The sequence below is a fragment of the Oncorhynchus clarkii genome, chromosome 7, assembly GCF_045791955.1.
Source record: "Oncorhynchus clarkii lewisi isolate Uvic-CL-2024 chromosome 7, UVic_Ocla_1.0, whole genome shotgun sequence".
Classification (NCBI taxonomy): Eukaryota; Metazoa; Chordata; class Actinopteri; order Salmoniformes; family Salmonidae; genus Oncorhynchus; species Oncorhynchus clarkii.
The window spans coordinates 22,671,237-22,698,804 of NC_092153.1; the positions used below are offsets into that span (position 1 = coordinate 22,671,237).

Sequence of the window (27,568 nt, forward strand, 5' to 3'; positions counted from 1 at the left end):
TCAAACACACACTGAGTCACTGGCTTTGAAGTTAGACTTGATTAGAGAATTGAAAGAAAAATCTATTTGGAGAAAGGTTAGAAATTGTTCCATACTTTGATTAGGAAGACAAATGGAAATAAATACTTTCAACTTGCAATCAAATGGCCAAAAGTAAGTGCTCTTTGCCAGCCTGTAGATCAGGTGATGTATGATCTTGAGATTGGCTTGTATTGTCTTGTATCCCGACCAAGAATAATGCGCAATTAGAGTAAAACGATTTCCCAGAGGCACCATGGTTTTTTGAAAAGTGTGCTGGCTCAGCTCTGCAGGAACGTTTCTGGGGTTGTTGGAATTGCATTAAACCCACATAGCGCTGCCTGGCACTACTCAAGGATTCAGAACTTCCCTTCAGCAGCCTCGGGCACAGCATTGCTCTATTCTAGCTTGATGAAAATAGAAAACACAAAACCCTTCATAAGCTTCTAAATCTCATTAACACATACTATTGAAGTGCAAACTTTTGCTCCTATATCTTGGTTTTCTGAACCCAGATGTTGTGTTGAATAATCAGATTTTTCGACTGGATATACAAGTAAACTCTTAATTTGAAAAAACCCCAAAAAACAATTTAGTCCATGATTGTGCAAATTTATCAAATGTGTAGCTTGATACATACGCAACGCTAATCGAATGGGACTTTCACGTGATAGAACAACAGACATGCATTATCGTCAACAGAAACTGGACCACATTTAGTCACCGATACAGTATTTTGGGATGTTGATACTTTGAGCATTTATCAGGGCGTTCCTGTTGATATGCCCTCTCTGAACTACATGGAAGCCTTTCCACCTAGCTGGGACAGTGTCTAAGGAACGAACCCCCGTGTGATTCGGCTGTCTTCAGTTTCCTTTTGAAACTTCCCTGTTGATACAAAAAGTCCTTCCTCTCTGGAACGAGTGTTTTACTGCTAATTAGACACTGTTTTCATCAGGCAAAAACAAGGTCGCTTCTCTTTAATCACATGGTAATATATTAGTTACAGAGACTTGCATGAGAAGAAGGGGAATTGACATTTTTTTTGACTGTTTTGTTCCCAGTATTGTCATAGGTGAAATGTCTGTCAAGTTTCATGAAAGTAATTTTTTGTGTTCCTATGGTCCTCGCCGAAGCATTTCCTTTTCTCAGTTATTGGTACCTTCAGGACAAAAAAACTAAACATCCAGTTTGGCGTTAGGAAAGATGCCTGTGCCTTGATTTGATTTTACAAGCTCAGATTACTACTGGACGTCAATTTAGAAAAAAATTGAAAACAGATATTACATTCAGCAATGCTATACATTATTATACATTAAGCTCGCTCAACACCCTCATAATAGAAATTCAAACAAGGTACTATCTTTTGAGTATACATTTTTTTTTTAAAGGAAAACAAAAAGGATTGTAAAATTTCTCTAGTTTTTACATCTTTTCGAAACCTCAACAATCTAATATTGGTTTAACTACTGTACTAATTGTAAGCTTGAAGTTAGTCACATGTAATGAATATTAATTGTTTATTAAAGTGCTTCTGTATATTGATTGATGAGGGAAATAAGGCTGTAATGTGGCTGAAATAGCCAAATCCACTAATGGGTGTCCACATAATGTTGTATATATAGTGCATATCTGGGCAATACAAAAATAAGTGATCTAACGATAGTGTCTCTTCGTGGCTAAATCTGCAGAGCTGAGATGGTCGTATGCCCCATATAAATGTTGCCTTGAAATTAGATGACCATCATAGGCATTACCAATTCCGTAGAAAATATTTGGCATCTTGAGTTGACAACTGGCCCCGGTTTAGAATCGGAAAAAGTCCTGTTTCAAATGAAGTGTACTTCTTTCTATTCTTCCACAATCAAAATCTCTAGTTCGCTTTGATCGGCCTCGTTGGTGTGGTAAGTGCCCTTATGCTTGCCGTTGTGGCACAGTACCAGCACCAGTACCACCACCAGTACCACCACAATAATGACTCCTGGGAAGGGAGAGAGACGGATATAAATTAGACTGACAGAGGGGAGAATGGTCTCTGAAAATATAGAATACTCTTTTAAAGAGTAATATGTTTTTTCATAAGACACATTATCATAGGGGTAATCGTGATCTAGAACATCAAAGAAACATGACATTTTTACGTGTTAGTTCATTGATTTTTAGGTAGGTGGATCAGGCAGGTAGCCTAGTGTTTTAAGATTGTTGGGCCAGTAACCGAAAGGTCACTGGTTCAAATCCCTAAGGTGAAAAATCTGTCGAGGTGCCCTTGAGCGAGGCACCTCTATACGTTTCTCTGGATAAGAGCACCTGCGAATTGAATTCAAATGTAAGTAAAATAAATGACATTTCTTTGATAGAGTAAAAAAAAAGATGTCAGAACGTTGTTGCTTCAGCATGGCGAGGGAAATTATAACAATTATATAGGTGAAACCAGAAACAATGAGTGGAGGACTTTCCATTTACGTATACTCATGGAATTAGTTCCATTTTCACACTATAGAGAGAACAATAATGCTTCCACATCTGGATAATCATCTCTAAAGCTTAGGGGTTAATGTAAAGCACCTCGTGACAACTGCTCATATAAAAACGGCTTTATAAATACATTGTGATTGATATATTTCTCACCTACGAAAAGGACTTCAAAGGATACACCTTTTACGATGGCGGCTCCCACTGCAAATGACACCAGAACAGAGAACACGATAAAGACATTAGAGAGACAGAGCCTCGTAGTCAACACACAGACATGTACGGTACCTACTGATTTACATCATTACACTTCCCTTCAGATTTCACCGTACATTCATTACACTAGCTTGTTTGACGCTTGCTTGCGTTGCTTGTCTCCGTAGTTTGACTCTGGTTTAGACTGTACAGTAGTGACAGATTCATGTGTACAGTATATGATGTGGCTTTGAGTACAGCTACACTGTCGACAGTAAGTAGCCTCCTGATTAATCCTGAGTAATCTCCTGATTCTCCTGTGTAGGAAGCATGAAGGCAGCTTGATGTACAAGTACACCCCCTGGACAGGACGCTAGTCGAGCGCAGGGCCTGTTGACTGAATGTTATTCTCTCACTTCAACAGTGACAGGTAGAAGGTGCCTTTCTGCCTGTCAAAAGAGGAAGGGAGACTAAATAAAGAGTGATGAAGGAGATGCTAAGTATAAGTTATTGCAATGGAACAGCTGTCCAATCCACCTTGACTTTAATCTAGCCGGGGGGGACACAAACACTCCAATCAGCTCAATGTGTGTCATCCCCTCCCCCCAACCAATCTTACAGTGCATCACACACACACACACACACACACACACACACACACACACACACACACACACACACACTTCCAGGTGTGTAGGTAAAAAAAGTCACACATTTCAAAAGTGCCAAGCAACAAAAAAACCAAGAAGTGTGCTGGGACGCGTCGGTGTGCAATACCTCATTAACTCTTAATTACCTGCTTCATCAGAGGAGTTCAGCCTATCATTAATGATTCATTAATCACTATCGCAAAATGTGCAACCCCTTCCAAGGATGCCTCCCAAATGGCACCCGATTTTCTTCATAGTGCACTACTTTTGACCAGGGCCCCTGGTGCTCTGGTCAAAAAGTAGCACACTCTATAGTGTAGAGCACACCAAGTCGTTATCAGGATACATGCGTCGATAACCACCCTCCCTGAGCAAGGGGGCACAAGTGTAGTGGATGACATGGTCGGAGGTTGAACTGAGAGCGTGAGGTTGCTGCATTCAGAAGACTAGCTACCCCGGGGGTGAAAGAGGGTACGAGGTGTTAGTAGTGTGTGTGTCAATACTGAGAGAATACATGTTTGAGCAGGGAGAGGAGAGTTCACAGGCCTGATTAACTCTCACTGTTTGAGGTCAGAGACAGGATGGTAATTGAGACTGAGGCATGTAGGCTTCAGGGAAAGACTGCTCTCTCTGTCTGCTCACACACACACACACACACACAGTGGGAGACTTCAGGGAGAGATTGCTCGTGCTCACTCTCTGTCTCCTCACACCCGGCCTTGTCATATCCATATCCCCCTGCCTGTTCATACAACATTTGCATTTTTATATTCATACATACACTACATGGCCAAAAGTATGTGGACACCTGCTTGTCGAACATCTCATTCCAAAATCACAGGCATTAATATGGAGTTGGTCCATATGAGTGAAAATACCTAAGCCTTTTTTATAGGTAAATATGACGGTTTTCAGAAATCACACATAGTTACAGTGGCTTGCGAAAGTATTCACCCCCTTTGCATTTTTCTAATTAATGCCCTCCTTGCCTGGTCTGTGAGTTTTGGTGGTCGGACCTCTCTTGGCAGGTTTGTTGTGGTGCCATATTTTTTCAATGTTTTAATAATGTATTTAACGGTGCTCCGTGGGATGTCCACAACTTTGTCCCTGACCTGTTTGAAGCGTTCATTGGTCTTGGTGGTGCCGCTTGATTAGTGGTGTTGCAGACTCTGGGGCCTTTCAGAACAGGTGTATATTTACTGAGATCATGTGACAGATCATGTGCACACAGGTGGACTTTATTTAACTAATTATGTGACTTCTGAAGGTAATTGGTTGCACCAGATCTTATTTAGGGGCTTTATAACATAGGGGGGGGGGGAATACATTTTTGAAACAACATTTTTGAAACAAGTTATCTTTTCCATTTGGACTATTTTGTGTATGTCCATTACATGAAATCCTAATAAAAAATCTATTTAAATGACAGGTTGTAATGCAACAAAATAGGAAACACCCCAAGGGGAATGAATACTTATGCATGGCACTGTACAGATAGAAGGGTGAGAGAGAACTGCAAACATGTTGTCTACTCCAAAGTGAAAAATACACTATATATACAAAGTTGTATGTGGACACCCTTCAAATTAGTGGATTTGGAAGTTTCAGCCACATTACTGACAGGTGTATAAAATCGAGCACACAGCCATGCAATCTCCATAGACAAACATTGGCAGTAGAATGGCCTTACTGAAGAGCTCAGAGACTTGTGGCACCGTCACAGGATGCTACCTTTCCAGCCAGTTGGTCAAATGTCTGCCCTGCTACAGCTGCTCCGGTCAACTGTAAGGGATTTAATTGTGAAGTGGAAACGTCTAGGAGCAACAACGGCTCAGCCGCGAAGTGGTAGGCCACACAAGCTCACAGAACGGGATCGTCGAGTTCTGAAGCGGGACGCACATAAAAGTCGTCTGTCCTTGGTTGCAACACACACTACCGAGTTCCAAACTGCCTCTAGAAGCAACGTAAGTACAAGAACTGTTCATCTGGAGCTTCATGAAATGGGTTTCCATGGCCAAGCAACCACACACAAACCTAAGATCACCATGCGCAATGCCAAGCGTTGGCTGTAGTGGTGTAAAGCTTGCGACCATTGGGCTCTGGAGTGATGAATCACGCTTCACGCTTCATCTGGCAGTCCGGCAGATCTCAATTTCCTAGTGCCAACTGGAAAGTTTGGTGGAGGAGGAATAATTGTCTGGGGCTTTTTTTCATGGTTCGGGCTAGGCTCCTTTGTTCCAGTGAAGGGAAATGTTATAGCTACAGCATGCAATGGCATTCTAGACGATTATGTGCTTCCAGCTTTGTGACAACAGTTTGGGGAAGGCCCTTTTCTGTCTCAGCATGACAATGCCCCCGTGCAAAGCGAGGTCTATGCAGAAATGGTTTGTCAAGATCGGTGTGGAAGAACTTGACTGGTCTGCACAGACCCCAGACTTCAACTCCATCGAACACCTTTAGGATGAATTGGAACGCCGACTGCAAGCCAGGCATAATCACCCCATAATCAGTGCCCAGCCTTACTAATGCTCTTGTGGCTGAATGGAAGCAAGTCCCTGCAGCAATGTTCAAACATCTAGTAGAAAGCCTTCCCAGAAGAGTGGAGGCTACTATATCAGCAAAGGGGGGGACAAACTCCATATTACTGCCCATGATTTTGGAATGAGATGTTCGACGTGCAGGTGTCCACATACTTTTGGTCATGTAGTGTATCTTTGCCAAATGCTGTATAACCAAAGTATTCTCCTGGGTGCCAATATTTTTGTTCATACCATTTATTTTAATTTCCTTTCTTTATTTTTTTTTTGTGGGTATTAAAATGATAGTTAGGATGATGTCCCCCTATCCCCTTAGTAATCCCGCCTCCCGAATCCAAGTGTTTGACATGGGGGAGGGGCCCAGTAACTTTATGATCAAACTTTATCAACGTCTCATCCAAATATAATCAAATGTCGTACAAAACATGATTTTGACCATCCATAACCTTTAAAAACACAAGCAGGAGTGACCATTTCATTCAGCGCAAAACAGGACATGTTAAGACTCACAAAAAGACCATCTTAACGGTAATGGAGTTGATAATGGAATGGGTTTTGAGATGAGCAGCCAATCCAGCCACGACGTACAGTGCCCAGGGTTCTACCTGGAACCAAAAAGCCTTCTCCTATGGGGACAGCCGAAGAACCCTTTGGGACCCCTTTTTCTAAGAGTGCATAATGTCATATCAATGGCAGATTTTTGTTGAGAATCTGTCTTGCACATCGGCAACAATACAATTGACAGGAGAGGCGTGGATAGAAGTGTGAATGTTATGCGGAAAGACATTTAGGCCTACGTGTGCACACAGTGCCATGGAACGAGAGAAGCGATTTATGACATCACGCCTCAGACCCGATCCTGTTTAGAACCCCCCCCCCTTCTCTTTATATTGGATCCTGTGAAAAGTTTGGATGTGCGCAAAACCAGCTGTATTACACGTCTACGGGGAGCAATTATGGTGCCTGTAACTGTGTTCAGAGCCTATTTAAAACAGGTTGTTTTTTACATTTATATTAGAATTCGATCAGAGTTAGACACTGTCTTTTCAGGTCTCATCAATAGTCTAGTGAATTGAATCTTGCTTGTTTGGCATGTCCCTGTCCAAATCCTACCGCCTATGTTTAACCATGTATTTCCACATTGAAGCAATGCAATTACAACAATGTGGACTGCAAACATGTTCAACACATTTAACGAACTCGGCTATAACGGATAAGCATTCGAATTGGAGTTGATGACAAGACCGTAAACTTGAAGCAACCACATATTTTGCCATGGAGCAAGCTGTTTAAAGGCACAGAATCAAATGATGTCAATTAGCCTATCAGAAGCTTCTAAAGCCATGACATCATTTTCTGGAATTTTCCAAGCTGTTTAAAGGCACAGTCATCTTAGTGTATGTAAACATCTGACCCACTGGAATTGTGATACAGTGAATGATAAGTGAAATAATCGGTCTGTAAACAATTGTTAGAAAAATTACTTGTGTCATGCACAAAGTAGATGTAACCGATTTGCCAAAACTACAGTTTGCCAAAAGTACTTTCCTGATACTCACCTCCCTGCAGTCTGGTCTTGTCCCATCATTGAGAATTACTGGGAAAAAGTTCTGAGCATTCCCTCAGTCATCCTCCATATCACCATTCTTGCATCCCCAAAACTCTGCATCCTCCACTACTTTGATGATGGCGTCCCCTGTCTTTCCTCTATGTCCAAGGACAAACAACACTTCCTATTCATTTCATTAACAGTCGCCCAAAAGGGGATATTGCTAAACTGGATAAGCATATCCAATGTTTCAACCATACACTGGCTTAATTTATTGTCTGATCTGGCCTCCCTGGAGAGATCCACAAAATAACAAACTGAAGGACACAATCTAGGAACCATTCCTATCCTACATTGCCCGCAGGCCACCTCAGACAACATTAAAATGGTACCTCCCACCTACTAACATCTCTATGGTAACAGGCAACTTTTCCACAAGTCATGCTTTGTCTTGTCCGGTCCTGTCCAGTGTGGCCGTCTCTTGTTTCATCCTGTTTTGGTATGTCCCAATTTTCTACTTTCCTCATTTAATTCTTACCCTACTTTTCAGTTTTTCTTACTTGTTGTAATTGACCTTCTCACTATAATAAACAGTTGTATGTCCACAGCACATTTTAGATCCGTATTTTAACACCCACAGTGTTCAATTTAACACTTTCTTAGAAATTATATGTGATCCACCGAAATAGTGTTCACAAACTGACACCCCTAGAGTGTTGGTCCCTAACACCATGGGTGTTGCAAATTCAGACTTAAATTAACACTTTATTACAGTTGATGCTATTGCACTTTTTTTGTGTTATGTAATAACAAATGTGGAGGGGGCAGAAATGTTTGAGCTATTTTCACAACCACAATTATGGGCGCAATTGCTGGCGGTAGCGGGAAAGGCCTGGGTTTATATGAATAAACAAGTTGTGGGTGTGTCAAGGCTTGGCCACTGGATAGCCATTCAGAATGTGCTAGCTTGGAAAATTCCAGAAAATGTCGACATGGCTTCAGATGCTTATGATAGGCTAATTAACATCATATGAGTCAATTGGAGGTGTACCTGTGGATGTATTTCAAGGCCTATCTTTAAACGCAGTGTCTCTTAGCTTGAAATCATGGGAAAATCAAAAGAAATCAGCCAAGACCTCAGAAAAAACATTGAAGACCTCCACACGTCTGGTTCCTCCTTAGGAGAAATGTCCAAACGCCTGAAGGTACCACATTCATCTGTACAAACAATAGTACGCAAGTATAAACACCATGGTATCACGCAGCTGTCATCTCCGGAAGGAGACGCATTCTGTCTCCTAGAGATGAACGTACTTTGGTGCGAAAAGTGCAAATCAATCCAGAACAACAACAAAGGACCCTGTGAAGATGCTGGAGGAAACAAGCACAAAAGTATCTATATCCACAGTAAAACAAGTCCTATATCGACATAACCTGAAAGGCCACTGAGCAAGGAAGAAGCCACTGCTCCAAAACCGCCATAAAAAAGCCAGACTACGGTTTGCAACTGCACATGGCGACAAAGATCGTACTTTTTGGAGAAATGTCCTCTGGGCTGATGAAACGAAAATAGAACTGTTTGGCCATAATGACCATCATTCTGTTTGGAGGAAAAAGGTGGAGGCTTGCAAGCTGAAGAAGACCATCCCAACCGTGAAGCAGCATCATGTTGTGGGGGTGCTTTGCTGCAGGAGGGCTGGTGCACTTCACAAAATAGATGGCATCATGAGGAAAGGAAAGTATGTGGATATATTGAAGCAACATCCAAAGACATCAGTCAGGAAGTTAAAGCTTGGTCCCAAATGGGTCTTCCAAATGGACAATGACCCCAAGCATATTTCCAAAGTTGTGTAAAAATGGCTTAAGGACAACAATATCAAGGTATTGGAGTGGCCATCACAAAGCTCTGACCTCAATCCTTTAGAAAATGCGTGGGAAGAACTGAAAAAGCGTGTGCGAGCAAGGAGGCCTACAAACCTGACTCAGTTACACCAGCTCTGTCAGGAGGAATGGGCCAAAATTCACCCAACGTATTGTGGGAAACTTGTGGAAGGCTACCCAAAACGTTTGACCCAAGTTAAACAATTAAAGGCAATGCTACCAAATACTAATTGAGTGTATGCAAACTTCTGACCCACTGGGAATGTGATGAAAGAAAATAAAGCTGAAAGAAAAGAAAGCTGAAATACTTCACTCTACACTATTATTCTGACATTTCACCTTCTTAAAATAAAGTGATGATCCTAACTGACCTAAGACAGGGAATTTTTACTAGGATTAAATGTCAGGAATTGTGAAAAAATGAGTGTAAATGTATTTGGCTAAGGTGTATGTAAACCTCCGACTTCAATTGAATTTGTCCGCCGCTATAGGTATCTTTGGAGTAGACAACATGTTGGAATTTCTCTCTCTCCCCCTTCAGCCTTCATCAATGTGTGATTTCCGAAGACAGTAATGTAGTTACCTATAAAAGCATCTGAGGTTGTTTCAGTCATATGTGCAGAAGTTGTTGTCAGAACTCCTGCGAAAGCAAGCACATAGTAAAAAGATACATTAGGTACAAACACAAAATACCATATTGCTGAAAGAGACAAAAGAAAGCCCCATTGCTCTTTGCACAAGTGCAATGGGGCTTTCTTATGAAGACAGTAATGTACTTACCCACAGAAGCGCCTGAGATTGTTTCAGTCATATGTGCAGAAGTTGTTGTCAGAACTTCTGAGAAAGCAAGCACATAGTAAAAAGATACATTAGGTACAAACACAAAATACCATATTGCTGAAAGAGACAAAAGAAAGCCCCATTGAACTTTGCACAAGTTCAATGGCGCTGTCACGCCCTGGCCATAGAGGTTTTTATTCGCTATTTTGGTAAGGCCGGGGTGTGACTAGGGTGAGAATTCTATGTTATTTTTTCTATGTTTTTGTATTTCTTTGTTTTGGCCGGGTATGGTTTTTAATCAGGGACAGTTGTCTATCGTTCTCTCTGATTGGGAAACCTCTTGCCCACATGGGTTTTGTGGATTGTTGTTTTCTGTATTGTTAGTTTCCTTACAGAACTGTTCGCTTCCCTCTTTGTTATTTTTTGTTCTAGTGTTCTGATTTTAATAAAATATCATGAACACGTCTCACGCTGCACCTTCATTCATTCGGTCCAGTCATTCACAGGAAGAGGATCGTTACAGAACTACCCACCACCCAAGGACCAAGCAGCGTGTCCAGGAGAGGCAACCCCAATCATTTTTGGGGGGAGGGGGCACACGGGACTGTCGGCGGAGCCGAGGATGGAAGCAGAGCCAGTCAGGGTGAAATTGGAGGTGAGTGAAGGAACCAAAGCAGAGACAGTGAAGGAGTTGATGGGGAGATTGGAGAAGAGAGTAATGAGAGAGTTGCTGTGTTGGTGCATGAGGCACGACATCCGCCCGACGGAGCATGTCCTTGATTTGATGTCACCTGAGTCAGCTCTCCATACTCTTCCTGAGGTGCGTGCTTGCCGTCTGGTGAAGACTATGCCAGCCCCACCTACCAGGCCTCCTGTGCGCCTCCCCAGCCCTGTACGTCTTGTGCCAGCTTGGCACTACAGATCTCCAATACACGTTCTTAGCCCGGTGCGCTACATTCCAGCTCCACGCATCTGCCGGGCTAGGGTGAGGATCCAGCCAGGACGGATGGTGCCATCCCTGTTCTCCAGACGTCTCCTCGGGCCAGGATATCCTGCGCCGGCTCTAGGCACAGTTTCCCCAGTTCTCCAGGAGATCCCAGTGCGGCCTGTTCCAGCTCGTGGCATTCAGCGTGGAAGAGTGGTGTCAAGGCTACGCACCAGATCTCCAGTGCTCACCCACAGCCCGGTCTATCCTGTGCCTCCTCCACGGACCAGGCCTCCAGTAGGTCTCCCCAGCCTGGTGAGTCCTGTGCCTGTGTCCTGTCCGGAGCTGCCAGAGTCGCCCTCCTGGCTGGAGCTGTCCGAGTCGCTCTCCTGTCCGGGGCCCACCCGTAAAAAGGGCCCACCTGGACCCTCCCCTTGAAAGTCAGGTTTTGCGGCCGGAGTCCGCACCTTTGGGGTGGGGTACTGTCACGCCCTGGCCATAGAGATGCTTTTATTCTCTATTTTGGTTAGGACAGGGTGTGACTAGGGTGGGCATTCTATGTTATTTTTTCTATGTTTTTGTATTTCTTTGTTTTTGGCCGGGTATGGTTCTCAATCAGGGACAGCCGTCTATCATTGTATCTGATTGGGAACCATACTTAGGTAGCTCTTGCCCACATGGGTTTTGTGGGTAGTTGTTTTCTGTATTGTTAGTTTCCTTACAGAACTGTTTGTTTTCCTCTTTGTTATTTTTTGTTCTAGTGTTCTGATTTTAATAAAATATCATGAACACGTCTCACGCTGCGCCTTGGTCCAGTCATTCACAGGAAGAGGATCGTTACAGAACTACCCACCACCAAAGGACCAAGCAGCGTGGCCAGGAGAGGCAGCCCCAATAATTGTTTTGGAGGGGGAACACGGGACGGTTGGCGGAGCCGAGGATGGAACCAGAGCCAGTCAGGGTGAAATTGGAGGTGAGCGAAGGAAGCAAAGCAGAGACAGTGAAGGAGTTGATGGGGAGATTGGAGGAGAGAGTAATGAGAGAGTTGCTGTGTTGGTGCATGAGGCACGACATCCGCCCAACGTAGCGTGTCCTCGATTTAATGTCACCTGAGTCAGCTCTCCATACTCGTCCTGAGGTGCGTGCTAGTCGTCTGGTGAAGACTGTGCCAGCCCCACGCATCAGGCCTCCTGTGCACCTCCCCAGCCCTGCACGTCTTGTGCCAGCTTGGCGCTACAGATCTCCAATACGCGTTCTTAGCCCGGTGCGCTACATTCCAGCTCCCCGCATCTGCCGGGCTAGGGTGAGGATCCAGCCAGGACGGATGGTGCCAGCTCTGCTCTCCAGACCTCCAGTGCATCTCCTCGGGCCAGAATATCCTGCGCCGGCTCTAGGCACGGAATCCCCAGTTCTCCAGGAGATGCCATTGCGGCCTGTTCCAGCTCCCCGCATGTGCCGGGCTAGAGTGGACATTCAGCCTGGAAGAGTGGTGTCAAGGCTATGCACCAGATCTCCAGTGCTCCCCCACAGCCCGGTCTATCCTGCGCCTCCTCCACGGACCAAGCCTCCAGTAGGTCTCCCCAGCATCGTGAGTCCTCTGCCTGTGTCCTGTCCGGCGCCGTAAGAGTCGCCCTCCTGTCCGGCGCCGCCAGAGTCGCCCTCCTGTCCGGCGCCGCAAGGGGCCCCGCTCCAGAGGCACCACCTAAGTAGGCCAAGCCAGAGGTGGAGCGTGGTCTCTGTCCCGCACCAGAGCCGCCGCCATAAAGAGAGCCCACCCGGACCCTCCCCTTGAAAGTCAGGTTTTGCTGCCGGGGTCCACACCTTTTTTTTGGGAGGGGGGTGGGGGGGGGGGGGGTACTGTCACGCCCTGGCCATAGAGAGGCTTCAAATCTCTATTTTGGTTAGGCAAGGGTGTGACTAGGGTGGGCATTCTATGTTATTTTTTCTATGTTTTTGTATTTCTTTGTTTTTGGCCGGGTATGGTTCTCAATCAGGGACAGCCGTCTATCGTTGTCTCTGATTGGGAACCATACTTAGGTAGCTCTTGCCCACATGGGTTTTGTGGGTAGTTGTTTTCTGTATTGTTAGTTTCCTTACAGAACTGTTCGTTTTCCTCTTTGTTATTTTTTGTTCTAGTGTTCTGATTTTAATAAAATATCATGAACACGTCTCACGCTGCGCCTTGGTCCAGTCATTCACAGGAAGAGGATCGTTACAGACGCTTTCTTTTGAAGACAGTAATGTACTTACCAACAAAAGCATCTGGAATTTCAGTCTTCTGTAGAAAAGTTGTTGTTAGAGCTCCTGCGAAAACAAGCACATAGTAAAAAGGTACATTTGGTACAACCACAAAATACCATATTGCTGAAAGAGAAAAAAGAAAGCCCCTTTGCACTTTGCACAAGTGCAATTGGGATTTCTTTTGAAGACAGTAATGTACTTACCCACAGGAGCGTCTGAGATTGTTTCAATCATTTGTGCAGAAGTTGTTGTCAGAACTCCTGCGAAAGCAAGCACATAGTAAAAAGATACATTAGGTACAAACACAAAATACCATATTGCTGAAAGAGACAAAAGAAAGCCCCATTACAATTTGCACAAGTGCAATGAAGGTGTCACGCCCTGGCCATAGAGATGCTTTTATTCTCTATTTTGGTTAGACCACGGTGTGACTAGGGTGGGCATTCGATGTTCTTTTTTCTATGTTTTTGTATTTCTTTGTTTTTGGCCGGGTATGTTTCTCAATCAGGGACAGCTGTCTATCGTTGTCTCTGATTGGGAACCATACTTAGGTAGCTCTTGCGCACATGGGTTTTGTGGGTTGTTGTTTTCTGTATTGTTAGTTTCCTTACAGAACTGTTCGCTTTCCTCTTTGTTATTTTTTGTTCTAGTGTTCTGATTTTAATAAAATATCATGAACACGTCTCACACTGCACCTTGGTCCAGTCATTCACAGGAAGAGGATTGTTACAGAACTACCCACCACCAAAGGACCAAGCAGCGTGGCCAGGAGAGGCAACCCCAATCATTTTTGGGGGGAGGGGGCACACGGGACTGTCGGCGGAGCCGAGGATGGAACCAGAGCCAGTCAGGGTGAAATTTGTGGGTAGTTGTTTTCTGTATTGTTAGTTTCCTTACAGAACTGTTCGTTTTCCTCTTTGTTATTTTTTGTTCTAGTGTTCTGATTTTAATAAAATATCATGAACACGTCTCACGCTGCGCCTTGGTCCAGTCATTCACAGGAAGAGGATCGTTACAGACGCTTTCTTTTGAAGACAGTAATGTACTTACCAACAAAAGCATCTGGAATTTCAGTCTTCTGTAGAAAAGTTGTTGTTAGAGCTCCTGCGAAAACAAGCACATAGTAAAAAGGTACATTTGGTACAACCACAAAATACCATATTGCTGAAAGAGAAAAAAGAAAGCCCCTTTGCACTTTGCACAAGTGCAATGGGGCTTTCTTTTGAAGACAGTAATGTACTTACCCACAGAAGCGTCTGAGATTGTTTCAGTCATATGTGCAGAAGTTGTTGTCAGAACTTCTGAGAAAGCAAGCACATAGTAAAAAGATACATTAGGTACAAACACAAAATACCATATTGCTGAAAGAGACAAAAGAAAGCCCCATTGAACTTTGCACAAGTTCAATGGCGCTGTCACGCCCTGGCCATAGAGATGCTTTTATTCTCTATTTTGGTTAGGCCGGGGTGTGACTAAGGTGAGAATTCTATGTTATTTTTTCTATGTTTTTGTATTTCTTTGTTTTGGCCAGTATGGTTTTTAATCAGGGACAGTTGTCTATCGTTCTCTCTGATTGGGAAACCTCTTGCCCACATGGGTTTTGTGGAGTGTTGTTTTCTGTATTGTTAGTTTCCTTACAGAACTGTTCGCTTTCCTCTTTGTTATTTTTTGTTCTAGTGTTCTGATTTTAATAAAATATCATGAACACGTCTCACACTGCACCTTGGTCCAGTCATTCACAGGAAGAGGATTGTTACAGAACTACCCACCACCAAAGGACCAAGCAGCGTGGCCAGGAGAGGCAACCCCAATCATTTTTGGGGGGAGGGGGCACACGGGACTGTCGGCGGAGCCGAGGATGGAACCAGAGCCAGTCAGGGTGAAATTTGTGGGTAGTTGTTTTCTGTATTGTTAGTTTCCTTACAGAACTGTTCGTTTTCCTCTTTGTTATTTTTTGTTCTAGTGTTCTGATTTTAATAAAATATCATGAACACGTCTCACGCTGCGCCTTGGTCCAGTCATTCACAGGAAGAGGATCGTTACAGACGCTTTCTTTTGAAGACAGTAATGTACTTACCAACAAAAGCATCTGGAATTTCAGTCTTCTGTAGAAAAGTTGTTGTTAGAGCTCCTGCGAAAACAAGCACATAGTAAAAAGGTACATTTGGTACAACCACAAAATACCATATTGCTGAAAGAGAAAAAAGAAAGCCCCTTTGCACTTTGCACAAGTGCAATGGGGCTTTCTTTTGAAGACAGTAATGTACTTACCCACAGAAGCGTCTGAGATTGTTTCAGTCATATGTGCAGAAGTTGTTGTCAGAACTTCTGAGAAAGCAAGCACATAGTAAAAAGATACATTAGGTACAAACACAAAATACCATATTGCTGAAAGAGACAAAAGAAAGCCCCATTGAACTTTGCACAAGTTCAATGGCGCTGTCACGCCCTGGCCATAGAGATGCTTTTATTCTCTATTTTGGTTAGGCCGGGGTGTGACTAAGGTGAGAATTCTATGTTATTTTTTCTATGTTTTTGTATTTCTTTGTTTTGGCCAGTATGGTTTTTAATCAGGGACAGTTGTCTATCGTTCTCTCTGATTGGGAAACCTCTTGCCCACATGGGTTTTGTGGAGTGTTGTTTTCTGTATTGTTAGTTTCCTTACAGAACTGTTCGCTTCCCTCTTTGTTATTTTTTGTTCTAGTGTTCTGATTTTAATAAAATATCATGAACACGTCTCACGCTGCACCTTGGTCCAGTCATTCACAGGAAGAGGATCGTTACAGAAATACCCACCACCAAAGGACCAAGCAGCGTGTCCAGGAGAGGCAACCCCAATCATTTTTGGGGGGAGGGGGCACACGGGACTGTCGGCGGAGCCGAGGATGGAAGCAGAGCCAGTCAGGGTGAAATTGGAGGTGAGTGAAGGAACCAAAGCAGAGACAGTGAAGGAGTTGATGGGGAGATTGGAGAAGAGAGTAATGAGAGAGTTGCTGTGTTGGTGCATGAGGCACGACATCCGCCCGACGGAGCATGTCCTTGATTTGATGTCACCTGAGTCAGCTCTCCATACTCTTCCTGAGGTGCGTGCTTGCCGTCTGGTGAAGACTATGCCAGCCCCACCTACCAGGCCTCCTGTGCGCCTCCCCAGCCCTGCACGTCTTGTGCCAGCTTGGCACTACAGATCTCCAATACACGTTCTTAGCCCGGTGCGCTACATTCCAGCTCCACGCATCTGCCGGGCTAGGGTGAGGATCCAGCCAGGACGGATGGTGCCATCCATGTTCTCCAGACGTCTCCTCGGGCCAGGATATCCTGCGCCGGCTCTAGGCACAGTTTCCCCAGTTCTCCAGGAGATCCCAGTGCGGCCTGTTCCAGCTCGTGGCATTCAGCCTGGAAGAGTGGTGTCAAGGCTACGCACCAGATCTCCAGTGCTCACCCACAGCCCGGTCTATCCTGTGCCTCCTCCACGGACCAGGCCTCCAGTAGGTCTCCCCAGCCTGGTGAGTCCTGTGCCTGTGTCCTGTCCGGAGCTGCCAGAGTCGCCCTCCTGTCCGGAGCTGTCCGAGTCGCTCTCCTGTCCACCCGTAAAGAGGGCCCACCTGGACCCTCCCCTTGAAAGTCAGGTTTTGCGGCCGGAGTCCGCACCTTTGGGGTGGGGTACTGTCACGCCCTGGCCATAGAGATGCTTTTATTCTCTATTTTGGTTAGGACAGGGTGTGACTAGGGTGGGCATTCTATGTTATTTTTTCTATGTTTTTGTATTTCTTTGTTTTTGGCCGGGTATGGTTCTCAATCAGGGACAGCCGTCTATCATTGTATCTGATTGGGAACCATACTTAGGTAGCTCTTGCCCACATGGGTTTTGTGGGTAGTTGTTTTCTGTATTGTTAGTTTCCTTACAGAACTGTTTGTTTTCCTCTTTGTTATTTTTTGTTCTAGTGTTCTGATTTTAATAAAATATCATGAACACGTCTCACGCTGCGCCTTGGTCCAGTCATTCACAGGAAGAGGATCGTTACAGACGCTTTCTTTTGAAGACAGTAATGTACTTACCAACAAAAGCATCTGGAATTTCAGTCTTCTGTAGAAAAGTTGTTGTTAGAGCTCCTGCGAAAACAAGCACATAGTAAAAAGGTACATTTGGTACAACCACAAAATACCATATTGCTGAAAGAGAAAAAAGAAAGCCCCTTTGCACTTTGCACAAGTGCAATTGGGATTTCTTTTGAAGACAGTAATGTACTTACCCACAGGAGCGTCTGAGATTGTTTCAATCATTTGTGCAGAAGTTGTTGTCAGAACTCCTGCGAAAGCAAGCACATAGTAAAAAGATACATTAGGTACAAACACAAAATACCATATTGCTGAAAGAGACAAAAGAAAGCCCCATTACAATTTGCACAAGTGCAATGAAGGTGTCACGCCCTGGCCATAGAGATGCTTTTATTCTCTATTTTGGTTAGACCACGGTGTGACTAGGGTGGGCATTCGATGTTCTTTTTTCTATGTTTTTGTATTTCTTTGTTTTTGGCCGGGTATGTTTCTCAATCAGGGACAGCTGTCTATCGTTGTCTCTGATTGGGAACCATACTTAGGTAGCTCTTGCGCACATGGGTTTTGTGGGTTGTTGTTTTCTGTATTGTTAGTTTCCTTACAGAACTGTTCGCTTTCCTCTTTGTTATTTTTTGTTCTAGTGTTCTGATTTTAATAAAATATCATGAACACGTCTCACACTGCACCTTGGTCCAGTCATTCACAGGAAGAGGATTGTTACAGAACTACCCACCACCAAAGGACCAAGCAGCGTGGCCAGGAGAGGCAACCCCAATCATTTTTGGGGGGAGGGGGCACACGGGACTGTCGGCGGAGCCGAGGATGGAACCAGAGCCAGTCAGGGTGAAATTGGAGGTGAGCGAAGGAAGCAAAGCTGAGACAGTGAAGGAGTTGATGGGGAGATTGGAGGAGAGAGTAATGAGAGAGTTATTGTGTTGGTGCATGAGGCACGACATCCGCCCGACGGAGCGTGTCCTCGATTTGATGTCACCTGAGTCAGCTCTCCATACTCGTCCTGAGGTGCGTGCTATCCGTCTGGTGAAGACTGTGCCAGCCCCACGCATCAGGCCTCCTGTGCGCCTCCCCAGCCCTGCACGTCTTGTGCCAGCTTGTCGCTACAGATCTCCAATACGCGTTCTTAGCCCGGTGTGCTACATTCCAGCTCCCCGCATCTGCCGGGCTAGGGTGAGGATCCAGCCAGGACGGATGGTACCAGCTCTGCTCTCCAGACCTCCAGTGCATCTCCTCGGGCCAGGATATCCTGCGCCGGCGCCAGGCACGGTTTCCCCAGTTCTCCAGGAGATGCCAGTGCGGCCTGTTCCAGCTCCCCCCACGTGCCGGGCTAGAGTGGGCATTCAGCCTGGAAGAGTGGTGTCAAGGCTACGCACCAGATCTCCAGTGCTCCCCCACAGCCTGGTCTATCCTGTGCCTCCTCCACGGACCAGGCCTCCAGTAGGTCTCCCCAGCCTGGTGCCTGTGTCCTGTCCGGCGCTGCCAGAGTCGCCCTCCTGTCCGGCGCTGCCAGAGTCGCCCTCCTGTCCGGCGCTGCCAGAGTCGCCCTCCTGTCCGGCAATGCCAGAGTCGCCCTCCTGTCCGGCGCTGCCAGAGTCGCCCTCCTGTCGGCGCTGCCAAAGTTGCCATCCTGTCCGGGGCCCACTGCAAGGGTCCCCGCTCCAAAGGCACCACCTAAGTGGGCCAAGCCGGAGGTGGAGCAGGGTGTCTGTCCCGCACCAGAGCCGCCGCCGTAAAGAGGGCCCACCCGGACCCTCCCCTTGAAAGTCAAGTTTTGCGGCCGGATTCCGCACCTTTTTGGCGGGGGGTACTGTCACGCCCTGGCCATAGAGATGCTTTTATTCTCTATTTTGGTTAGGACAGGGTGTGACTAGGGTGGGCATTCTATGTTATTTCTTCTATGTTTTTGTATTTCTTTGTTTTTGGCCGGGTATGGTTCTCAATCAGGGACAGCCGTCTATCGTTGTATCTGATTGGGAACCATACTTAGGTAGCTCTTGCCCACATGGGTTTTGTGGGTAGTTGTTTTCTGTATTGTTAGTTTCCTAACAGAACTGTTCGTTTTCCTCTTTGTTATTTTTTGTTCTAGTGTTCTGATTTTAATAAAATATCATGAACACGTCTCACGCTGCACCTTGGTCCAGTCATTCACAGGATGAGGATCGTTACAGAACTACCCACCACCAAAGGACCAAGCAGCGTGGCCAGGAGAGGCAGCCCCAATAATTGTTTTGGGTGGGCACACGGGAATGTTGGCGGAGCAGATGGAACCAGAGCCAGTCAGGGTGAAATTGGAGGTGAGCGAAGGAAGCAAAGCAGAGACAGTGAAGGAGTTGATGGGGAGATTGGATGAGAGAGTAATGATAGAGTTGCTGTGTTGGTGCATGAGGCAGGGTGTGACTAGGGTGGGCATTCTATGTTATTTTTTCTATGTTTTAATATTTCTTTGTTTTTGGCTCTCGAACAACAGTGCAGAAAGTGTGGTTTCACATAAAACAATTGTCTAAATAATCAAATCAGTTCATTTGTTAAGTTTGTCACGTGCGCCGAATCCAACAGGTGTAAACCTTACGGTGAAATGCTTACTTACAGGCTCTAACCAATGGTGCAAAATAACAAAAAGGTGTGTGTGTGTGTAAGTAAAGAAATAAAACAACAGTAAAAAGGCATTTGAAAAAAGAGTAGCAAGGCTATATACAGACACCTGTTAGTCAGGCTTATTGAGGTAGTATGTACATGTAGGTATCGTTAAAGTGACTATGCATATATGATGAACAGAGAGTAGCAGAAGCGTAAAAAGAGGGGTTGGCGGGTGGTGGGACACAATGCAGATAGCCCGGTTAGCCAATGTGCGGGAGCACTGGTTTGGTCGGGCCAATTGAGGTAGTATGTACATGAATGTATAGTTAAAGTGACTATGCAAATAAGATAAACAGAGAGTAGCAGCAGCTACCCAGCGGGGGGGGGGGTACACAATGCAAATAGTCCGGGTAACCATTTGGTTACCTGTTCAGGAGTCTTATGGCTTGGGGGTAAAATCTGTTGAGAAGCCTTATTGTCCTAGACTTGGCACTCCGGTACCACTTGCCATGCGGTAGTAGAGAGAACAGTCTATGACTGGGGTGGCTGGGGTCTTTGACGATTTTTAGGGCCTTCCTCTGACACCGCCTGGTGTAGAGGTCCTGGATGGCAGGCAGCTTTGCTGCCTTCAACAGGATTTGACTTCATAACAAAGTGTCCCATAGTTCCCTACTCTACCTGCGGAGCTACCAGTCAAGTGAAACTACATGTGCAAAATCCTAACTATGTTCGTAAGTGCGGTGTCCAGTAGAGGTCAGTGACTGAAAGCAGCTTGGAATTGAATAAAGCACCGAAGCCACAACGAAATAAGTGGGATCTCACATTTTGCAACACATGGTTTGAAAAAAGCACGTGATGAAATGTAGCCTTGGACGTAATTGATGACGTACTTCTGATAAAGTGCTGCACGTATCGACACACTTCTTCGAAGTTAGCTGCTTAGAGATGAACGCATGCCTCAGAGCCCCGGTATCAAACGTAAAATCACTACTAATCACTTCACAAACCAGCTTATTGTGATTTTGCAGGTTGGATGTGACCCATGATCCGATATTTTCAGACCACAACGTTGAGGACCACTTGGCCATAACTAAAGACCTTATGACAAGTACAGTATAAGGTCATAAAGGGTTGACTTCAAATTGAAACACATTCACTTACTGTAGGTAGTCACTTGGTGAAGGTTTCCGGACCTGAAGTTATTGAATGCAACAACCATTTCTCTGTCACTAACAAACACAGTCATGGGTGGGTACCTCTCACATTCACTTGAAAGGCATCCTGGGAGAAATGCAAATAAGTCTTACAACCTACAATGTAAAAAACAAAATACCATAACTCTACTGGTTCTATTTTTGGTTAGCGGTAAGGAGGCGCATGTGTCAAGCCCACGTTAGTTTGCAATTTCGTCATGTGAAAACTGGCGCACTGGCATTTTCCAGCCCTAACTCCAGGTTCAGCAATTTACCTGTCTAACATCAGATCACTTGCGCTGAGGTGGGAGGGGTGGCAATATTTGAGGTGTGACTCCCATGTAAAATAGCCTTTTGAGTGACTAAAAACTAAATCACCCATAATATTTTGTGTGGATAGAAATGCTCAATATTTGAGAAAAAGTACTCTTTCTCTCATAGCTGTGGGCAGGGAGTTTATATTCATGAGCTTGCATTGACTGACAGCTCTTTGAAACGCCTATGTCAAGAAATGTGGAAGTAGTGAGCAGTGTTGCAGGAAAATCCTCTCATGCTAATTTGGTGATACACGAAGCAACTCAAGCAATATTGGAATTGCATTAATGATTTTGTCACCAGTAGAGTAGCTATCTAGCTATATAAACCACGCCCCTCTGCAAACACCCCTTCTCCAATGTTGGTTGCAAGGTGGTACTTATTTAAAGAAGGGTAATTTGACTCATATCTGCAGAAGATAGGTACATTAGTTACAAACGCAACACAGTACAGTTCTTGCTCAGAGACTGAACAAGTGCCACTGCAAGCTACAGTACACTAGAGCTTAGGGCTAAGAAGATTAATCAGTAGAACAAACAAGGAAGTGTCTCTCTCTGCCCCTAAGGGTGGGACTCTGCTGGTTCCCCTTGCTGTTGAGTTACAGCATCCCAAACGGCTCGCTATTCCCTATATAATGCCCTACTTTTGACCAGGTCACATAGAGCTCTGGTCTCAAGTAGTGCACCAAACAGGTAACAGAGAGCCATTTGGGACATAACCACAGTATGCTGTATGCATGCCTCTTCTGCTGTTTCTGTATCCAGAACGTTTGTTTCCCCAACACAGAGCAGAACCCCGTCCATAGGATGCCCCCTGGAAGGAAACAAGCTGCACTGGTGCCCAACCTTGGGGACTGAGCCGGTAGTTGGTGGCATGGCACAAAATAGACTCCACAGCCCCACTGACTGACTGAGACAAATATTTGTATGAGGACTAAATGTGCCTGAGAACAGAATACATTCCCAAACGGAGAGCTAATCAATCATCTGAATGCTGCCTGCGCAGCTTAGGCTTCTGCTGGTATATATTTTCCACGAGACCAGGGCAGGGGCATCATATCTCCTATCTCCTCTGGTCCACAGCTTAATAGTAGGCTACATGATGATAGTGCTTTAGAAAAAAGCATTGTTGCTGCTCTGGGTTTATTTGGAATTAACAAACAACCTGGAACCGAACACAATATTTTAGTTTGGGGGTAATAGTTTCCTGTTCATCGCTGGTAACAACATTGTCTCCTACTTCCACTTTCCATTACCTTATACAAAGTAAGCTCAAAACAGTGGGGAGACTAAATACAGTGGGGAGTTGTACGTGGCAATTGTAGTTCAATTCTAGCACAGTACACACAGTTGGAGCGCTTGTTGTTCTCGATTCAAACCTTGACCCAGTTTGTGTCCGATTGTTATATTGAATATTTTCAAGACAATGCTGATGCAAATATGACATATAGGGGAGAATATTGTCTAGTATCACTGCAATGGAAAGGTAGAGATCCAGCTTTGCTTTGATATTAGCTGGGTTCTTTTCATGAGGGCGTCCCAGATTCCCATGTTAACTCCAGGCAGTCGGTTGGTCTTTTGATAAAGGGATGATGGCTGACTGTAACATTCCCCCATATATCCCTCTGATGTTTCCCCTCTCTCTGACCTCCCCTCAGCTGCCCAGGGGTATAGAGTGGTTGATAGGCCAGGCAGGGGCCAAAATGACGGTAATATACATTTATTTTGTTTTGAAGCAGAAGTCCTTGGAGAGGAGGGTGAGATGAGATGGCTTTGTAGTGAGATCATTTGGGGCTCTGGCCCAGCGCTCTGTAGTTAATGAGGTACAGACAGAGAGCCTCATATGAAGGAGAGCGGTGTAATGTACTGTAAGTATGGGCTTCCTGGTGCTGCTGGGGCCATTCACTTATTGTTATGGCTTTAAGAGGTTGGACACGTATATTATTGCCTGGGGGGATATGGGCTAGAGGGCATCTGAGGGGGTTGTTCAGCGAAGAAAATGTTCAACTGATTAAAACAAGGACATCTCTGCATTCATGTGGGTGTCAGAGAGAGGGAAAGAGCGAAGGAGATTTGCTGAAACAACAATGGTTGCCATTTGTATAGTTCCTACAGATACAACTACTATATCCACACTTAAGGGAGTACTTCTCTATTAAGGTTAACAACACTATCTTAGACCCTTTCCCTAAACCGTTTCCTACAGCATATTTAACTATTCTAAAGCAAACGTTCTCCCCACACCCAGTCCACTATATAACAGCTTCCTGGGCTTCGTCTTCACGCCAGATGCTCTGTAGGAGGATTAGTGTAGAACTGGTCTCAACACACATCCCCATCCTTTCCTCCTCAATGACATCATCCATGATGCAATAGTACAGTCAGAGCCCAGCGCAGTAAGTGGGCTATGCTGTAGTATGCTGTATGGCCTATGTATCTGTATATATGTATCACTTATGCTATTGTTACTCAATACTATCTGCCCTTCTGCTACGGTGACTGTCCCTATAGTGACTATCCCAAGGGCAGCAACGTCAATAGTATCTGCCCTTCTTCTCCGGTGACTGTCCCTATAGTGACTGCTCCAAGGACAGCAACATCAATAGTATCTGCCCTTCTGCTATGGTGACTGTCCCTATAGTGTGCCCCAAGGGTGACTGTCCCTATAGTGACTGCTTCAAGCGTGACTGTCCATATAGTGACAGACCCAAGGGCAGCAACGTCAATAGTATCTGCCCTTCTGCTATGGTGACTGTCCCTATAGTGACTGTCCCAAGGGCAGCAACATCAATAGTATCTGCCCTTCTGCTCCGGTGACTGTCCCTATAGTGACTGCCCCAAGGACAGCAATATCAATAGTATCTGCTCTTCTGCTTTGGTGACTGTCCCTATAGTGTGCCCCAAGGGTGACTGTCCCTATAGTGACTGGTTCAAGCGTGACTGTCCATATAGTGACAGACCCAAGGGCAGCAACGTCAATAGTATCTGCCCTTCTGCTATGGTGACTGTCCCTATAGTGACTATCCCAAGGGCAGCAACGTCAATAGTATCTGCCCTTTTGCTATGGTGACTGTCCCTATAGTGACTGTCCCAAGGGCAGGAACATCAATAGTATCTGCCCTTCTGCTATGGTGACTGTCCCTATAGTGACTCCCCCAAGGGTGACTATCCCTATAGTGATTGCCCCAAAGGCAGCAACATCAGTCGTATCTGCCCTTCCCATGAGAGAAGGTTGTTCAAACGTTAAAGCATTTAAAAGCATCACAGTGGTCTTTTCCAGTGAATGGAGGATGTACCATATCATTTCGATCTGGCTATTGAATTTGGATCAACATAATACTTTTGTGAAGGAACTACCTATAGGTGTGTGGCTGTTCCTTTAACAAGGCTACAACACTTACAGCAATCCATGTCCTGATGAAGATAGAAGGAGCTGCTGCTATCTCCCTCCTTCTCCTCTTGCTTTTTAAATGTATTTCTACTCTGATTTCCCAGCTGTCAAAGCAGCAGTTTGAGGCAAAGGCCGTGGCGCAGGCACTCTCCCAGGACCTGACTACAGTGCTGCTCTGAGCCAATGACGTGACCTTGAGTTCCCTGCCTGGTCTACTGGGCACAGGCCGTTTGACATGCTTGACAGATGCTTTCTTTCCTCTCATTAACTTGTGAGAGGTGTGAAGAGAGAAAGAGAGGTGGGGGAGAGAGAGAAGCCCCGTTTATACCTGGTTCTAGCTTGCATCCTTTGTCCTGATATTGTCCACATTCTGATTGTGCCCACATTTTTAGACAGGTGTGGATGACTTAAAGATGCATTGGGATCTGAAGGCGATCGGATGTCCTGACCACCTCCGGAGGTAGTCAGACACGCATTATGTCTGAATATCCTACCTGTGTAGAACGATCTGGATAGTGAAACCAATTCATTCATCATCAGCCCTCCCTCTAGAATCGTTGGCAGGTAACGCCATTGACTTATTGCATCAATATATGTCTTAAAATAAATAAATGAATATTGAAAGAATAACTGTCAAATAATTTGCATACAGGGAGGGGCCAGGATATCTGGTCACAATGCAGACACAGTGTACATGGATAAGAGACACATCTTACTACCATCTGTGGATGCAACAGATACAGTGTGGGCATAGTCAGAATGTGGATAAGATCAGGACAAAGGATGCATGTTAGAACCAGGTATAAACGGGGCTAGAGAGAGTAGAGAGAGAGGGGGGGAGGGGAGATGGAGAGGGAGAGAGGGGGAGAGGGAGAGAAATGAAACAGGTCTCATTTGAGGCAGTGGACCCAGACTTGACTCCTCAGGTCATTGAGCTGGAGCAAGAATACAGGCAGGAAAGATACTAATGAGATTGAATGATCATACTGAGTGAGATATTTGAGTAGCCCTTTACACTTGTGCATGTGTACAGGTTGAAAATGGCAGATTTTGGCACTGATAAGTGCATAAATTGGAACACAGTGTCTGTACAATAACGTTCTAAACATAACGTCAGTGCTCAGTGCTTCACAACGCTGTATGGGTTTTGACTGACAGTCGTTTTGAACTTGAGCACCGCACGTGACAAGACGTTGCCTCCATCCCTCCCGCTAATCTTTTGAGGTCCGAGTGAGAGAAATGATGTAAATTAAGATGACTCAATGTATTTCGAAAGGAATACCGCTTTGATGTCGTACAAGCAAGACAAACACCTGTGAGTCCAAATGTGCACTTCACATTTTCCATATCATAAAACTCATGTCATATACAGTGTCAACGTTTAGGATCCGTATGTTTGATGTACAGTTACCAGATGACATGGTGTCATAGCCTGGGTTCTCCTGAACAGAATGAGTCTATGTTTGTCTGTTGTGATGACAAATTGCAGTTGGACACGCACCTGAATGCATTCATTACCAAAAATGCCGATTTCTCTGACTTGCCCTGTGAAAGAGTAACCCTGTACGATCATATTTTATAACTTGACAATAGAACAAGCTTTCAAATGATTCCCACCGGAACCAGATTGCGATGTATAAATGGGCCTTTCTTGGATTGCGTAAACAACAACAGTAGTTGCGTGATGGTGGGGATGCAGGGCAGGATGCAGAGTTCCAAACAAAACAAACATCTACATGCTCTAGGCCACTTGGAGACACCAGTTAGTTCTCCCACTCAAACTCTTGTCATTTTTTGTTGTTGTCTTATGTTGCAACTACTCCACGTTTTCAAGGACTATTCTTATCCTGTTACTGAATGTATCCAGAGTATTTTCACATTTCGTTATCAACAAATGCAGTGAAAAGTACAGTGAAATGTAAAATGCACATGAAATCAACAGTGTAATGTTTGGATTCACTCTTGTCAGGGGAACTGTTGTGTCCTCATTTTTGGTCTAATCATTTCCCCATAGTCTCCAAACTGTTCCTTTTCAATTGTTACCATGCCTATGCTTTCTTCTGTAAGGAACATTTCAAATTAGACCAATCCATATAGGCCAATTCCTATGAGTGTAAAGGGAGAATTAACGCAGAATGGTAACATAAAAGCGTGAGATTTTTGACAGGAAGGCAAGTTAAGATCCACATACCAGGGTGGTAGTGGATTTGGAATGTATCATGTATTTTAAGTTGAGGACCTGCTACTAGCGTCCATATTATTTTTATCCTGTTGTGCTTCTTTCTTTTTACTTTAGTTTGAACACAATTGGTAGCAAAAAAAGTTATGTTTGTCTTCAGTCCATAAGCTTGATCAATGTAAACTATGTTTTAATAGCTGATGTTCAGTACTGCTCTCTTGGGAACAACACTACTTAGTTTTAGACACATTTGTAGCATCTAGGTCAACAGGAAACATAAGCATAAAGAAATAGCAGATAGTCACACACCTGCTAATCAACATCTGATTGTCTCACCTCAATGAACTCTCCCTCACAAAAAATACAAAATTACTGCCTTACAATTCTACTCTAACCAGTGAGTGCATTCTAGAATGATCTCTTTGCTTCTTCACTGTCTCCCAAGGCTGTTCTGGCAGTACAACGCATGCTGTGGCCCTTTGTTATTCAGGTGGCATTGCCTTCCTCTCAGACAGCCTCACGCTGAGCCTGTCGTACAACTACAGTACGGAGTCACTTTGATGCAGGCATACATGGATCCCGTCACTGAAGAGGG

At 44.8% G+C, this 27,568-nt stretch overlaps 1 protein-coding gene across 8 annotated transcripts in view; it reads right to left on the minus strand.

The window, feature by feature from the left end:
* Positions 1–983: 983 nt before the first annotated feature.
* Positions 984–27,568, minus strand: part of LOC139413078 (uncharacterized) — a 29,955-nt gene continuing 3,370 nt past the window's right edge. The window contains exons 3-14 of one of the 8 annotated variants that reach the window (XM_071160113.1): positions 17,499–17,555; positions 17,305–17,358; positions 15,520–15,576; positions 15,326–15,379; positions 14,493–14,549; positions 14,299–14,352; positions 13,452–13,508; positions 13,258–13,311; positions 10,083–10,139; positions 9,886–9,942; positions 2,647–2,694; positions 984–1,999 (exon numbers count right to left, since the gene is read on the minus strand). In XM_071160113.1, coding sequence (XP_071016214.1) covers positions 1,869–1,999; positions 2,647–2,694; positions 9,886–9,942; positions 10,083–10,139; positions 13,258–13,311; positions 13,452–13,508; positions 14,299–14,352; positions 14,493–14,549; positions 15,326–15,379; positions 15,520–15,576; positions 17,305–17,358; positions 17,499–17,555 — 737 coding nt within the window. In that variant the 3' untranslated portion in view covers positions 984–1,868. The remainder of the gene's footprint in view (positions 2,000–2,646; positions 2,695–9,885; positions 9,943–10,082; positions 10,140–13,257; positions 13,312–13,451; positions 13,509–14,298; positions 14,353–14,492; positions 14,550–15,325; positions 15,380–15,519; positions 15,577–17,304; positions 17,359–17,498; positions 17,556–27,568) is intronic. The other 7 variants (XM_071160114.1, XM_071160116.1, XM_071160118.1 and 4 more) reach the window with 7 other exon arrangements.